At 45.4% G+C, this 16264-nt stretch overlaps 1 protein-coding gene across 3 annotated transcripts in view; it reads left to right on the top strand.

Moving 5' to 3' along the window:
* LOC144116357 (condensin-2 complex subunit G2-like) overlaps positions 1-16264 on the top strand; it is a 194193-nt gene that overhangs the window by 8766 nt on the left and 169163 nt on the right. For all 3 annotated transcript variants that reach the window (XM_077651127.1, XM_077651126.1, XM_077651128.1), the window contains exons 3-4: positions 774-870; positions 9597-9748. In XM_077651127.1, coding sequence (XP_077507253.1) covers positions 774-870; positions 9597-9748 — 249 coding nt within the window. The remainder of the gene's footprint in view (positions 1-773; positions 871-9596; positions 9749-16264) is intronic.

Below are 16264 nucleotides of genomic sequence, written 5' to 3'. Positions count from 1 at the left end.
TGATGGTACTGTATTTTCCAGACTGCAGTGCGCACCTGGTGTATAGTCTGCAGGCACTAATTTCGGCTGAAAATAAATTTTTTAGATTTTCCGCTGATATGTCAGAGAAGCAACCCAGATTTTGTTCCGATTTTTCAGAAAAGCAGCCCACATTCGTACATTTTTTTTTATCGCAATCAAATTCTTTTTTCCCTGCTTGGTTTGACTTTACTGCTTGCACTTGCTCCACTACACTGAGCTCGAATGCTGCTGGAAAGGCTATTCATCTTTTTATAGCCATCGCAACCATTCAAGGACTATGATGCCTCTGGCATTATTCTTTGAGGTTTTTTGCATGTGTTCACTAATCTAAGCATTGACAAGCAGCCACTCTAAGTACCTCCAGCAGCGTTTGTATGCATATTGAAGCTTATTGCATATCGGAGCTAATTTTGCTATGTGATTTAGCACGGAAGAATGTTGCATCTGCAGTCGGGTCCTGTATTTTTTGTTTCAACAGCCTTCTTTGAATATGACAAACGATCTTAAAAAATTAAATCATGTATGGTCCGCGCCTATAGATAGTTCGTAACATGTGAAACATGAGCTTTTAATCTTGTATAGTCTGTGGGCTATAGTCCGGAAAATGTGATAGCTCTCCTTACCTTGTCACCGGCTGTGGCGGTCATTGTGTGAAATTTTTGTGATGAGCTGCACCTTGCCTGCATCACGCTTTGAACTTTGTGTAGCCACTGATTGTCACCTTGCTTATTCCTTCTCCTGTGTATTTTCAGGAGAAAGAGTGCCTTCCATTGGTTGCAGTCTGTCGGGCAGCTGCAAGTGCTGGAATTGTGTGGGATACCCTGGTCACCATCGTCGAGCTTCTGAATGGTAAGACTTGTCATGGCTGAGCAGCTCAGTGCTGGGCAGACTCTTTTTGAGGACTCATGTAAATTTAATGTGTGCTGCTTGAGATGGCAGCAACAGGTAGCAAGCAATTCATTAGTTCTGCCTGCTGAAAAACTTCTGAAGGGCATTGTTTTGATGTTGCATTGATGGTTGAAGCAGATAGTCTCCCCTGTCAGTAACTTTCTGACTGTCGCAGAATTTGTCACCTCCACTTGCACCCAATGAGCAGTGTGTTGTGAGCAGTTTTCATTTTCCAATCTACATATCATGCAGATTATATTCTTGGAACAGATCGGCTTGAGCATTGTGTTTCCAGTTCAGAGCATAATACCTCTTCAGAGCTGCTACAGTTGTGTGTAGGGAAGCTACTTGGGTGCCCACACAATTAGGCATGATACATGTTTTGACCGCAGCAGTGGCCTAGTGGTTTGAGCATTCGCCTTGCATGCGGGAGGTGCGGGGTTCGATCCCCAGTGCCGCCGGGTACACTCCTGTGATACAGTAGCTATCAGCTTCCCCTGCCTGGTGCTTGGCTTATTCGGGGTGAAGTGCTTGGGAAATGGGTCTTTGAACCGACCTTGAGTTAACGAAAATACCTGGCATGATGGCGCTCTGTGGCCGCAGATGCCCTTGCGCCATAAAAATTCATCATTATCATCATCAGCGTCACACATTAATATTATCCTTGTGTAGTTGTTTTGGATATTTCAATTCGCTCTCGCCCTACCATAAGCTTACTGTCCTGGCTAGCGCAGTTGGTCGAGCGACTGCTCCGGTGTAGCGGTGGTCCCGGGTTCGAACCCCGGACCAGGACGAATTTTTCTTTAACTGCAAAGTTCCTGAAAAAGCTGTATAGCTTTCCTTTGTAGCCGTATGGCTGCGCTCAGGTGGATGCCACTGAGTAATTACTCCCTTATCACTAATCTACTCCACCTTGGGTGATTCCCCTAAACATTTGACCAACTTCTCTGTAGGTTGGGCAGGCAGTCATTTGTGAGACCAGTTGTGAGCTTTACCTGGTATTTGCATCAGTCTGCAGTTCACCACCAAACCCAGAGTCAGTCCTTTACTCAGCAGTCTCCTCTGTGTGTGCAGCAGTGGTTTGTTCTGAAGCCAGATGTTTCACTGCCATATGTCTGCCTTTCAGCGTGTCGCAGCCTCTAGCCTGGCCACTGTTTTTGCAGGCAGCACTGCCACAGCATGGAATGGCATTACACTGGTTTTTTTGCCTTGCCTTTTTCACCTGTACATCTGTGTCATTTAGCAATCCTCTGCAGATGCCTTTACGCATGCCAGCTTTTGCTGCATTTTCCCCCCACATGCAACCTCGCATTGAAACATCTGATTGTGCAGCATTCCAAGACCAGGGGCCATATTCCGAGTTTGTGTCATAATAAAAAGTGTCACAATCCGCCGCAGTGGCCATACCTGATTGGTCAAAAAACCGGAAGCGAATGTCGGTTCGGTTGCGACTGTGAGCAGCGGCAGGATGTCACTGCATTGCGGTTGCCGCAGCGAAACATCCAGCGGCGCTTTTGCTCTTTGCCGAGAAAAAGAACGCGGCCAATGCGACAGAAGAAACATTCAGCCACAAGTTTGGTTGTCAATGGGTTCCTCTGTAAAGGAGTAATATCAAAGCTGCTTTATTTGCCCAATTGCCTTCAGCAAAAATACAAACAATACAGTTCAGGCACTCTTTTCTGCACCGTAAAGGGCAGAGGTGTACTTAAAGACTAAAATATTGTACGCAACCATGCATGGCTTTTCAGTGACAGAAGGCGGCCTCTACAGCAGTTGATCGCCGATGGTAAATAAAAGGCAGCCAGCTTGTTCGCACAACACGGCGTTTTACATTTGTCTTGAGGAAAAGGGAACGGAGAGGAAAATTTGTAGCATGCACTTACTCGCTGCACAATGCGTGCTTGGTGCCGGGCTGAAGCAAGACGCCGTGACGACTTGCTGTCTGCAACATCGCTGAAGGTAAATTGGTGCTGTGATTGGACAGTTGTGCAGATGGTAATTTACATTTTTTCATTCCTTTTATGTAGGCACTGCAAATAAATAAAAGGGTGGAGCTAAAGAATTTTACTGTTTCTCTTGATATATGCGTTGGGAGAGTTCGCAGACGAAGTTTTCATAGGTTCGCCATGGTACAGTAATCTCTCGTTATAACGAAGTTAGCGGGACAGCAAAAAAATTCGTTGTAAGCAGTAATTCGATATAAACGACCACTCGAGAAAATCTAAAGCAGTTGAGCTTTAATTGCGCCGCAGTGGCGTGGAAGTAAAAAATACAATGTATTCAGTGAAGCAAAACTTTATTCAGGTGCAAAAAAGGCAGTTAGCTTTGGCTGTTTCAACTTCTTACCGGGCGCTTGCAACCCCTGCTCTAATCTGACCAAGCATTGCACCGGGCCGTGGTTGCCGCGCCCATGCATTCCACCTTTGGGGTATTTCGAATCGCGAAGGCAGTGGCCGCTATCATGCGGGGGGGGCGGGGGGGGGGGGGGGGTTGTCACTGAAATGGGCTCGAGTCTGAGGTTGTGTTTGTTGTGCTCAAAAAATGATTAGCCGCTCATTGTAGGTACGCAGCGCGATCGTGAAAACTGAACGGTTTTGCAATAGGGGCTTTGCATGATTACTGGGCACTTTTTTTTTCCCGATGTGTACGGCTGTGAAGTTTGCAATTGAGTTTTTCGGCGAGAGTTTTTTGGCGCACTGTTGTCGACGACACTGTGCTAATTCTACGGTTTGAGTGTCAGTGTTCGCGCAGCGTCGCATCCGTGCCGTTGACAGATGCCTTGGAACAAAATTCAATGACCCTACCACACATTTAGACCGTTCGTCTAGTCGGAAGGCGCGAATCAAGCATGACTGGCTCGAGAAAATTGCCGGGGAAACACCGTGGTTGCTTTGACCCACCATGTTGACAGCCTGACTCGCCGCTGGCGACACTCGGATTTTTCGTGTTTTCAGCGAGTTATCGATCTATTTGCACCATCAAAATTGCAACAAAGCTAGGGGCGGTGTTTTATTACGATGCAGGCCGATTATGACGAGCGGCAAGCAGATTTCTAGACCGGCTTCCCCAAAGTCGTCTTCCCGATTTGTTAAGGCGCGAATATAATCCAACGTAACGCAAGCGAGCGTGCGCACGCGCTCGTGCACACACGCTGCGTTGCGTTGGTGAAACAGCTTCGTCTATAGTTCGACGCACTGCAGCGGCCAACGTAACCGGCGGCTGCCAGCGTGCCAGCGTTCTGCGCATGCTCCGAAGCAGCGTGCGGTGTCTGGGCGCATCGAAGTATAGAGGGGGTGGCGCTTCGGCCAGCGGAGCGAAACTGGCGTAGCGCGACAGTATGTGAGTAAGGCGCGCGCCTGCGCGCTGAACACGTCGGACTATAAATGCGCCTTTAACGTAGCGCCTCGCGGCGAACACGGCAAAGGGCGTGCGACCAGCAGTCGCATGCGACCAGGTAGCAGCTCGACAACACCGTTGTTCACACTTGCAAACGCGACCTGCGGGTTGCCTTCTTATTGAAGCGAAAACTCTCGGGAATGACGTTTTCGCGCGCTTTCGAGAGTTTCGTCTGCTTTGGCCGATGTGAAATGGTTAGGCTTAGCGGCAACTTTGACAGCCAGGGAGCAGCTAAGTTCGTTGCCGAAAGCTCACCTCGCTCGCTACTCGCAAGCGTGAATGGGCTCATAATCGGAGGGACACTTCTTTTGTGCTTTTTGGCACGTTTCAGCGCCAGAAATGTTCTTTAGAGCGGTAAAATTTTGCTCACCGAGCGCACCCCAAGGAATGCTGTGTTGCAAGTCTGCCCGTGGTCTTTTGGCCACTTTTTGGCATCCAAGAGACTGCGGTTTTCTGGCATCGCAAACCGACTCGAAAATTTTATTTTCGTTTGGATTCTATCACGGGGGACATCAGCGACGCGATTGCGACGGGTTCGGGCGCGCTTCCGTTCGCATCCGCTGTAAACAGCTGGGGGCACTCACTTACTCATTACTAGGCATATCATCGGTCGCAGCTTTGGTACTTTTGTGGCCTGTTCTGTGCCTTCCTGAGACTAATTCTTCGGCTGTATTAATTTGACACTGCATGCGCAAAACGGTCTCTAAGCAGGTCAAGCTCTTCGTGTGCTTCGAGTAATGCGACCTAAAATGCATGCGTTTGGGTCGGGACCGGAAGAAATTTCGAATAAAACGATATTTCGAGTAAAACGATTTCGTTATAACGAGGTATTACTGTATGAAACGCGCGCATGCACATTGACGCCTTAGAACTAACTTGCAAGCTAACTTGCGAGCTCAATGATGCAGAGCCACACCACCGCGGCTATCGAGAACCGTAAGGGACACCAAAAATTCACGTCTGGCATGTCAAACGGTTCGGTGTAGCAGCGCGTCGGTGGCAACTGACCATCCGTGCACGTGAGTGGTTTCACTCTGGCAGACATAACACACGATCATGATGCGGGATGCTTCAATAGCTAATAGAGAGCTCTAGAATAGGAAATGCGCGTGCTCAGTAAACGCAAGTATTTTGCGGGTCATTCTGCTTTGTTACATCATTCAACATACGCAGACGAGATAACTCGGTGATAGTGGCGCCATCCAGTTTGAATGAAGAGAACAATTTCTGCAACAAACCGATGCTCGTTAGGCCTAGGAGCTACCAAATCGTCCAGCGAAATAAACAGGCCTAATTTATCGTCGATCCAATTTGTTATAGGCAAGACAAGATGAAGCCAAAGTCCCGTACTCAGTTTATAGCCAGTTCACGGGCCGAAAAACGCAGTAACATCGACGAGTTCACTTCGAAGCGAAAAGCTCCACTTCAGAGCGCGCTGCCATTTTGGCTGTTGAGCATCTGCGGCATACGCTATGTGTTTGACGTCACCGTCCGTTTTTTTTTACCCTTTTCGCTGCATCCGAACCACCACATCCGCTTCCGGCGTTTCAACCAATCAGGTGTGCCCGTTGCGCCAGATTATGACGCTTTTTATTATGACACAAACTCGGAATACGGGCCCAGCTGGAGAAGCTTTAGTCATGTCAAAGGAAGTCTTTTTAGTATCTGGTTGGACTTCGCCTTTTCTGCTATACCTGTTGTGTGCTACCTTTGTTTTGTTATGCAGTAAAACCTTGTTAATTAAAGCTTTTGGTTCATTCCAACTGCCACTTTGGTCCATTTAACATTGGTTCCATTGAAACGGTTTCTCTTATTTTGAACTGTGCATACTAGTTCCTCTTCTGTTGAAATTGTTGAGAGTTGACTACTCCACTTTTTGCTTGCATTATCTTTATTTTTTGCTGTCCAGCCCATATTTGTGAATTTTTGTAATTTGACTAATTGTTTTGGTAATTTGGGGTCAGCTTACGTAGTACTCTGCCTGGAGCCTTTAACTCTTGCACTACCGCGGAGATATGGACAATTTCGAGTGTACTGAAAAAAAAAAATTTTTTTCAAGTAACAAACCCAGCACACTACTACAACATTTTGGGCGAGTTGGTTACCTACATTCATTATTACAGCGCAAAGACGGCACAGAACAAGAAGGGGACACAACAGCGCTGTTGTGTCCCCTTCTTGTTCTGTGCCGTCTTTGCGCTGTAATAATGAATGTATGAAACCCAGCACACATTGCAATACATGAAATTGCAGCTTATTAGTTACACTTCTGAATGAAACAAACAGCAGAGTCGTGTGTGCAAAAGTTCTTGAACATTTATTAGTCAAATGTGGCAAAAACACGGAAAAGGTATATAGAAAAAACAAAAATTACCGGCTGCGTTAAGCGAGAACTTGATTAGAGAAAACCTGGAATATAAAAACGGTTTGACATGCTTATAGCTGTCATTCCTCCAAGTTTCAGCTCTGACGGAAAATTATCCCGGGCGGGTCTAGTCAGGGGTCATGACTGTGGTGCCACTGTGAAAAGCAATCACGCAAAGATGTGAAGCAGAGGTAGACCTGAGAGGTGCTGTGCATAACGTTTGATCTTTGTTCATGTTTTGAGCTTGCAGTTCCTTCTTTTTTATATATTTTTTTCGGTTGGCGACGAATGGATTCTATGGGACGATTGGGGGCGTGGACTTCTGCCTCATTTATACTCCAAGATTTGTTGGATGAGCTGCTTCGTGAAAGGCAGCTGATCAAATTTAGCAATTTGGGCAAGCTCTGGAACATCAGGATCGATGAACATTCATTGATGTTGTTCAGAAGCCAGGACATTTTCCAAGCCTTGCCAATAGATGCAGCCGCCACTGAGTCCTCCAGGTCCGCTGCGTGCAGAAAAACAAAGTGAAAAACCGATTTCGCAAATGTTATTTGATGGCTGAAGGCCAGAATAGATGATTCCTGTATTCCATTAGAGATATAGTCGCGGCAGGTCAACAATTCCCATGTGTATGATGATTCCAATGAACTTGTCCAACGGATTCACCTCTTCCCGTGAGCCATCATGCTGAGCGTATGTTCGCCTGTCCAAAATCTTCATCCAAGCATACTTATTAGTGTTCTCATATGGAGTCTTCATCACCTCCGCCGTGAAGAACATCAAGAAGTCGAGAGGTTGAGCGAATCTCCGAGCGCCGCTCTGCAGCGATGCGTCGACATAGATGCCTTTCTGTCGTCTCGTTTGAAAAGTGCGATGCGACCTTGAGCATTTGGCAAACTATCTTGCATATGTTGTGAAGGCCCTGAAGAACAAAAATATACGACTCTCATCAATTACAAGCCGCATGCACCGCCGAAAACACACAGAGTGAATGAAAACAAAACTCACGTGCGGGTACACGCTTACGTTCCAGGTCCCTGAGACGAAGTCTCGCTGCCGGAACCGAATTCTGACGTTTGTACATTGTTGTCTGACTTATCACCGCTGCTTTCGTCTCAGAAACCGGAACCGAAGCTGGCCGAAGTGCTCGGTGTCGGATTTCGATTGCAAGGAGCGAGTGGCAAGGCGGACGCCATGTTCGCCGGCTGACGCTGCTGTGGCCATTCGGAGTTTTATTTTTCACGGTGCCCCCTCACGTTCTAAACTGAAAACAAAAGCTGCAATTATGAACTTGGTTCTGTAGAAGCAACCTAGATGGCGCAGCGTGTCCACAAGGGCGAAATGAATTTTCGGTGGCTTTTTCAAAACGTCAGTCATATGCGTCCGGTCGCGTATGGTGCGGTAGCGAAAGAGTTAAGGTACGACAACATTCTTGAAACATAGTTTCTTGAAAAATGATTTTTAAATTTTTGTTTGTATTTATAACCACAAACATTCTTATACCTTTTGCACAAAAAATTATGATTATAGCTAGTGGCATTCAAAAGTTACAGGCTGAATTTGAATTGTTACTTGCACCGTGCTAAATGGACCAAAAACAAAAGTAAAGAAAAAGATGAGCTGCCACACATGCATATAAAGATGAGGAGAACTTTCTGGTAGGTATGGAGCATTTTGGCACTCTAGTTTACGCCAACATAGATAACGTTACACTTGGTGAAAATTTTTTTCTTGAAACTTGGCATGCTCATTTATTACATACCGAGATATGCAGTGAATTGGGATTGTTGAGATCCTCTTAAAGTTTTTCATGGTGTCTGTTATCTGAACATCCGCGGTTTTGGAAAGCCAGTAGTATTAGTGTGTATTGAGTTTTTTTGCAATAATTCCTGGCGAACTCATCACAGACTATTTGTTCTTGTTCAATGCACATGTAATATGTAGACCTGCATAAATTCCAAAGCACAATGCTGTGCACTTGATTGTTTGCGAGGTATCATTGTTGGCGTGAGAGGCAAATTTAGCACTTTTCAGAGTAAGATATGATTAAAAAATTACAAAATATTTTTTCAATGCTTTATACCCGCTGATCTTATTAACATGGTATGCCTAACAATTCAGAGCAGTAAAAGAAATCTTATTCCATCAAATAAACATTTTTCCTTTCAGTGGTGTTATACCTTAAAGTATTCTGGGTAAAAAAATTTGAATTTTTGCTTAAATTTTATGAACGTGCGAAAGCAGAATTGGGTGCACGATGATGGCAATGAAGACAAAGAATTCTCTGTCTCTCTGTCTGTGTCTTCATGCTGCAGATGGAAGTTGAACGCGATGATGTGCAATGCACAGTGTGAGAGTGTGCTGCAGTTTAACACGAGGCATGATCGGCTGTGGCAATAGCCCAGTGCTCTTGTGCACTGGCCAGCGAAGCTGATCTGTTCATGCCGCAATATTTGTTTGATTTGTTTTTATTTGTTTCACTTAACACAGCCCTTGGGGTTTAGCCACCGTAGTGTTGCTTTTGCACTAATAATAAAAATGGGCCACTCACTTGGGAGCCTTTCTGCTACAGTGCTTTGTGCCAATAGTGCACCATTGCTGCTGGTTTTCACGATAGTTTCAAGGTGACACTTGCCATGACCAGCCTTTGGTGCTTGTCTTCTCATTTGGGGGGCATGCCAAGGTATACTCTGCAATCATTCGGCTGCATAAGCCCTGGGACATCAGTGTGGTATCGCCTTTGTTAAAAGCTATGGGGCAGAGTTTGACATGCGTGCTGTTCAGGATATGCTGTGGAAATTATAAACTCTTCGGAGCATTTGTACTCTAGGAAGGCGCAAGTGTGGGGGACAGCACAGGAACTTGATACCCTTGCTAGGCAGCATAGTGGCCAGCTCACTTCTTTTGTGCTCTTGCAATGCAGGTGTGAGCGATTTGTTGGAAGAAGGGGAGTTGCTCAACTCTATCCATGCACTCTGCATTGTCTGGTGCATGAAGAAGCTCAGCCGGTGGAAGCAGCTCTGGCTGAACGCATTCACAAGAGTTGTTCAGCAGTCCCTGAAGCAGCTCCCCAAGGTAACCCATGTGTGTGTGCATTTTGTGTGCATGTAAATAACATGCTGCGGGCAAATATCTTGGGGTAATCCGTGTATATTAATGTGTATTGCATCATTTGAAATGAGAATGCACGCAAGCAACAATTTGGTGTTTGTAGTAATTTATAGGACTCTAGACACGTTATTTTGGTAGCATGTTTTCTTCTCCGTAATGATGCATAATACATTAGGATAGTTGGATCACCACGTGGAATTTGCCTACGACCACTAAATTATTTGTAAGTGAATTTCTTCATGATGCTTTTCCGCTTTCAGTTGCATGAACCGAACAATGGCTGTGACATCAAAGTGGCCTTTAGGTCACAGGTGGTGTGAAAAAAACTGCAATATAACTGTTGATACGTCGTTGTCATTCTAGTTCTTGAAGCTGGCTGGCTTAAGCATTGTAGTAAATTAAAACTACGCATTGGCGATTAAACTGCAGTTTTTTGTTTCATGTCTCATGCTTCCTAAATGCACTTTGCACGTCACAGCCATTGTTCAGTTCTTGAAACTGCAACCAAAACAGCGTCAACAAGAATTCAGTTATGAATTATTTAGCAGTCATTGGGGTAATATTATGTGGTGATCCATGTCTACTAATGTGCAATGCATTGTATGAAAGATGAAAATGTGCTGAGAGAAGTTTAGTGTCTATACTCCTTTAAAGGGTCCCTGTAAAGGGTGTTTGAGGTTGGCTATAATACACTTGCATTATGTAGAGTACAGGCCACCGAGTGCTCATGCCAAGTACAGGACCTCAAAAGCGGACCGATCATTTACAGTATATTTTTCAAAATTTGCGCTTCCACGCCTTGCTGTGACCTGCGGGGCCGAGCTTTCGCCCGAATCCGTACGCACTGGGTCATGCAGCGTTCGTTAAATCAGCAGCGGAGGGCTGTCATTGGTTCGCCGTGACATCTTTCTGACGTCACACAGCTACCATGGCCGCGGCCGGAAGCTCCGCCTCCTCCCTCCTTCTGGTTCTGTGAGTGGGGCCTGCGGAGGAGCGCAGACATTTCAGCATGCAAGAGGAGGGAGGAAGGTGCAAAGACGCCTAAATTCAAATTTTGACTACAGATAGCTCAGCTGCCACAAAACGCATTAAAAAAAATTCTTGCTGGAGGATATTTGTGGAATGGCGTCTTTTAACATCATAGGCATACAGCAACTTTATTCGGAGCTCCTTTCAGGGCCCGTTTAATTGTAAAAAAACCAGCAGCACTAACGAAACTACAAGTATGAGCCTGTGGTGAATTGCACCTTTGGGGTGCTGTGCGTGCGGGAACAAAATTGTTTTTGACAAAGGTTTGGATTGGGGAAAAGTAGACTGCAGGAAAAAACCAAAACCATACTGACGTGAAGGACTACAAGTTTGATGCTAAACGTGGCCTTCCAGTTTTTGTTAATGCTACTTAGATTATTATGTATTTCTTGTTCTAAGTACCACATGCTTCAGCAGGTTGTCATGTGTCATTTCTATTTTATTTGTTGACTTGCTTGCCTACCTTTGTTCAGTCATGCAAGCTTCCAGTAGGGAACACCATTGAGTGCTGTGGGGGAATCTAGAACGCAGTGCAGTATTCACATTAATGGTAGCATGCACTCTTGTGTTTGTATGCCTGATCTGAGCAAATGATGCAATTTATGAAGCAACATGAAAGGTGCCCATGTAACCACTAGTTGCATCAGTATAAAACAAACTGTGCAGTGGACAGGACACAGAAGATGCAGACAAGACTAGCACAGAACTACTTCATTGAAGGGACACATTCCTTTATCACCAACAGTGCATGTGTGCAGCAATGTCATGGCCGTCAGACACTCCACCAAAACTTGCTCATTTAACAGGAATTTTTATTTCCTTATCGTATGCAGTAGAACTCTGATTATGCATCCCCGCTCATGCAACCACCTGCATTTCATGATGAATTGGCGCGAGCTTTGCTAATCTCGCATAGGGATAAGATATGCACAGAAGGACTGTTTTTCATAGGTCTCAGACAAACATTTTTTATAGAAAAAGTGTGATAGGTAAAAGCATGCACAATGATTGAAATAGAATTCGCTTTCTAATCAAATTTATTTCAACACAAATACTTGTTTTAAAGGTTGTGAAAAAAGTTGAAATACACAACAAAAAGTTGAAAAGGAACAAAAAATTTGTATTTACATGCCAATAACCAATAATTTATTTTGAAGTTTTAAAAAATTACGAAATTGTTCAAATTGTTTTTATAACTTGGTACTAAAATGTAAAAGTTATAACTCAAATACAGTAAAAGCTTGTTAATTTGAACTCGGTTAATTTGAACTTGTCGTTAATTCGAACTGACACCGGGTCCCGGAACAGCCCCGTGTATTTCAATGTGGGAAACACCCGATATTTCGAACAAGTTGGCATCCGCAACGGTTAATTCGAACTTGGAGCCACAGGCTGACACCGCTCCTCGTAGATAGCATAGCGAGTAAAACACGCTCCAAATTTAGCAGAGATGTAAAACAATGGAAAAAAAAAGCCGAGTGCACGAGGCTCATGGAGCCCGTGTTCCGGTGCATGCCGTAGCAGGTTTTCGCTGCTGGAGCACACCGCTGATGCTTCGGTGCGAGCCATTCCAGATTTTCGTTGTACCGCGGTCGCTGGGTCGCGATCATGTGGTGTAAACAACGTAATATGGCAGTTCGGGTGATGACAGCTTTTGTTGATGCCGCGAACGCAAGCTACGTGGACAGCAGCGTGGAGATGTTGGAGCCCTTGAGTGACGCCGATATAATTGAGGCTGCGTGCTGCCAGCAGATGGCGCAGGGCTCGCGTGCGGTGAGAACAGCCGACAGTGATGAGTCCGATGGTGGCGACAGGACTATGCCACCGCCAAGTGCACGTGAAGTAGTGTCGGCGCTCGATGTTGCAGCACGCCACTTCTCCATCAGTGAGAACTCTGACGTTGCGCAGGAGCTTTGGGCAAGCTGCAGATGATGCTGATGGAGTCTCGGCAGAAGAAACGCAAGCAAATGCACTTCGCCGATTACTTTTAATTTTGACAACCCTCCATAAATAAACATGTTTTGGAGCATAAATAGCGTCATATATTCCAGCAGTAAAGCTAGCTGTTCACGCGAATGCATTCCAGTACTTGTTTCTGGCGCATAACTGGCCGATCAGTTGATTTCATTTGCCAAAAGAACCGGATGAATTTAATAATCAGAATGTGCCCGCCACAAATGTGTAGTAGCGACTAGCTCGCGATAACAAGTCTAGATATGACTGCTTGAGGTTCTGCCCGCACGGCGGGGTGCTTTAACCACTCATTCTACCCATTTGATAATTCGAACTGGGCTTAATTCGAACAATTTTCCGGTCCACTTAGAGTTCGAATTACTGAGCTTTTACTGTACCCTTTGACCTAGAAATTTTTTCTTTACGCTCTTTGAAAAGGCTATTTTCAGTGTGTCCTTGATATGGTTTGGTAGTGACGCCGTAGTGAAGGGCTCCGGAAATTTTGACCACCTGGGGTTTTTTTCGTGCACTGACATCGCACAGTACACGGGCCTCTACAATTTCGCCTTCATCGAAATTCGACCGCTGCGGCTAGGATCGAACCCGCATCTTTCGGGCCAGCAGCCAAGCTCCGTTACCACTGAGCCACCGCAGCAGCTCTGTTCCCTTGATATGATTTTTACAGTTCGACAAAAAAAAACAACTGGAAGTACAGTCGAAGCCACTTATAACAATACCTGTTATATATCGAATACAACAATGGTCAGTCGCGGCACCGTCAGCTTTACCATGGTGAAATAAACCGCTTATAGCAATGCTGTCATAGCACATTATCAGTTATAACAAGTAAATCTGGTGATTGAATGTCAACAATAAAAGAAACAAAAACATGGAAACGCTACAACCGCACCAGCAAACCATGCTTAGAACACAAAAGCGGCTATGTGTGGATCCGATCGACGGACTGAGCTGGTGCAACGACCGCGCGAAAGTGAAAGAATCCGTGACCATGCACTCGGAGATACCGCCACCGGCCACACGAGGATGCTTGCTTGTCGTGGCGACGCAGGCGGGAGAAACAGCGGATGCATTCTCCTGTGCAAAAGGCCCATTCAGAGAAGAAAGTAGGGAGCATGGTAGGGAGCTTTGGTGGAGCAGTTCATTAACGTTTCTTAGGGGTGCGCCGCTCACAGAAAGAAAACGTGCTGGCGCGTTTTTCTTTGTTTTTGCATTCTGAGCTACGGCTGACACCGGCAGTGCATGCGTTGTCCCATCTTCTCCAGTTCTTCGCTAACTTGGCCACGATCCTCATTTTGCAGATTTCACGTGTGCCAAGGGAGGCATCACCGTGGCGAGTTGCTGCATTGCTCCATTGGGCACGCGCACCACGCGTGCTCCCAATTGGTGCGGTGCATGTGCATTGCTAGCGTGGTTTTTCTCGTTAGCTGTCACTGCACCTTTGATTCTGTGCACTCCTTGGATTTCCCATAAGAATCGCTTCCTCTAAGTGGGCTTGGTTCCAATAACGCGGAGGTGCACGAAGCTCCCACCGGAAACCAAAAGTGAAACTAACTGGCCAATGTTCTGTGCTCTGTTTCCGCAGTTTTAGCATCTTAACCAAAATCCGACGGTGCGATATCATCGTTAGAGACCCTGCTACTCAATGCATTGAAGATATCTGCCGCCGATAGAGTAGAATCGTGTGCAGCGGGGTTTTTGCGAGCGCGCACTGTCGCCGCGCTGGGAGCGCCCTACGCTGTACCCTCCGCTTCAAGGGCATCTCAAAAATTCATGCCTCTTGAGAAAATTGCAGTCTACACAGAAAATTAATCTAGTTTCTGAAGAACAAACTAGATGGCGCAGCATCGCCTTAGCGGCTATGTTGTGCTAATGAAGAAGCTGGGACCAAAATCCAGGCAAACATTAAGAGAGGTAGTGAGCAAAATGATAGTGGATGGCAAAGTCCCCGATGGATGGCAATTAAGCAGAATGAACATGGTATGGACCTCCTTCACCCCGCGACGTCACGAAGATGTGGTGGCGCTGATGTTAGCAGCGACTTTCGCATGGTAGGCAAAACAGGTTCCGCTTGCCCATGCCTACCGCAGCTGCTGCAGCTACCGGCGGCTGCTTCAAGCCTGTGCACTGCAGAAGCAGCATGTATTGACCAGCTGCGTCACGGCTGGATCTGCGTAGTAGCATAAAAAATATTAAATTAGCCTCGATAGGTTTCTCGCGCATAAAATGCCGCATTCGGAAACTGGCTAACAGGCATTGGGCCACGGTAGTAAAGCGCGAAGTCTGGGAGTCGATAGGCACTGCCACTCAATGCACTTAATAGCATGCAAGTTACTGCGTTCATTCACCTGAACTTCAGGATAGTAGGCTAATTGCTCAAGGAAAAAAAAAGACATATGCAGCTGCACACGTACTTATCACCTTGAGCCGGAGTGCACGGGGCGCCGACAGGTTCACTCGCCCCCAAGGAATGCGTTTTTTTTGTTAATAGCACAACATGTTTTAATGGCGCGTTTTATGACATTTAATATTTACTTGAAACTGTTTCTTGATATGACGACGTAATTATTTCATTCGAGTAGAAAGAAGTCTGGTAAGTTGTGTCAATCTTGCGCGGTCGCGTTGGTGTGCTTAGAATAGCGTACCTTAAGTGTGCTAAACGCCATATGCTTTTTCATTGCATCATGCATATGTCATGTTTCATGAGGTAGTACATGATCGCGAAGCTTGTTTGGAAAGAAGCAGCCGCAGGAGTGCTACTAACAGACACGTGGCGAGATTGAGAGGGGACGCGGCAATGAAAAGTGTTTTCGTTATTCGTTCATGCGATATGTAACTAAACTTGGTGCAAATATGAAATTCCTATGCTAGTTTCAGTAATTCCTTTTATTTATAGCTATACCTGGTGCAGTTCTGGGTAATTATAATTAACACCGTCGTCAAGTCCCCCCAAGGTCTCAAATAATTGAGTAGATAGTGCGGTTTTTTTATGCCAGCATGTACATAAAGCCCTGTTGTGTACGATGACGCGATTAGTTCTTTTTCTATATGATCAGTACTTATGCAAGCATAGTTACATGAAAACCTTTCTTACAAGAAATAACTAACACAGTACTGCACGTGTAGGGAAAAAAATCTAAAAAAATTATTACGCTCCTCAACGTCTCAGGAATAGTTTGCGACAAATGGAATCATTTGATTTTCATGCGAATTACGAAGGTGAGTGATGCAGTCGCAGAAAATGTGAGAGGTCACAAAACAAACCTTAAAGTTTATTCCCTCGTTTATGGCATCTTCGCTTTCGCTTTGGTCAAAGAAATGCGGCACTGAAATCAAAGAAATTACCTCACAATTTTTGACGACCACACTTCTAAAAAGCGTAATTTATAAATTTGTACTCAATATTTTGCTATAATTTTTTGTCACGAAACTAGACTTCAGGGCTAGTAAAGAAAACAATTCTAGAAATCACAAATTTTC

Source organism: Amblyomma americanum, chromosome 1 (assembly GCF_052857255.1).
Source record: "Amblyomma americanum isolate KBUSLIRL-KWMA chromosome 1, ASM5285725v1, whole genome shotgun sequence".
NCBI classification, from domain to species: Eukaryota; Metazoa; Arthropoda; class Arachnida; order Ixodida; family Ixodidae; genus Amblyomma; species Amblyomma americanum.
Note: the sequence above shows the minus strand (reverse complement) of the source record. Positions and strands in the feature narration are given on the sequence as shown.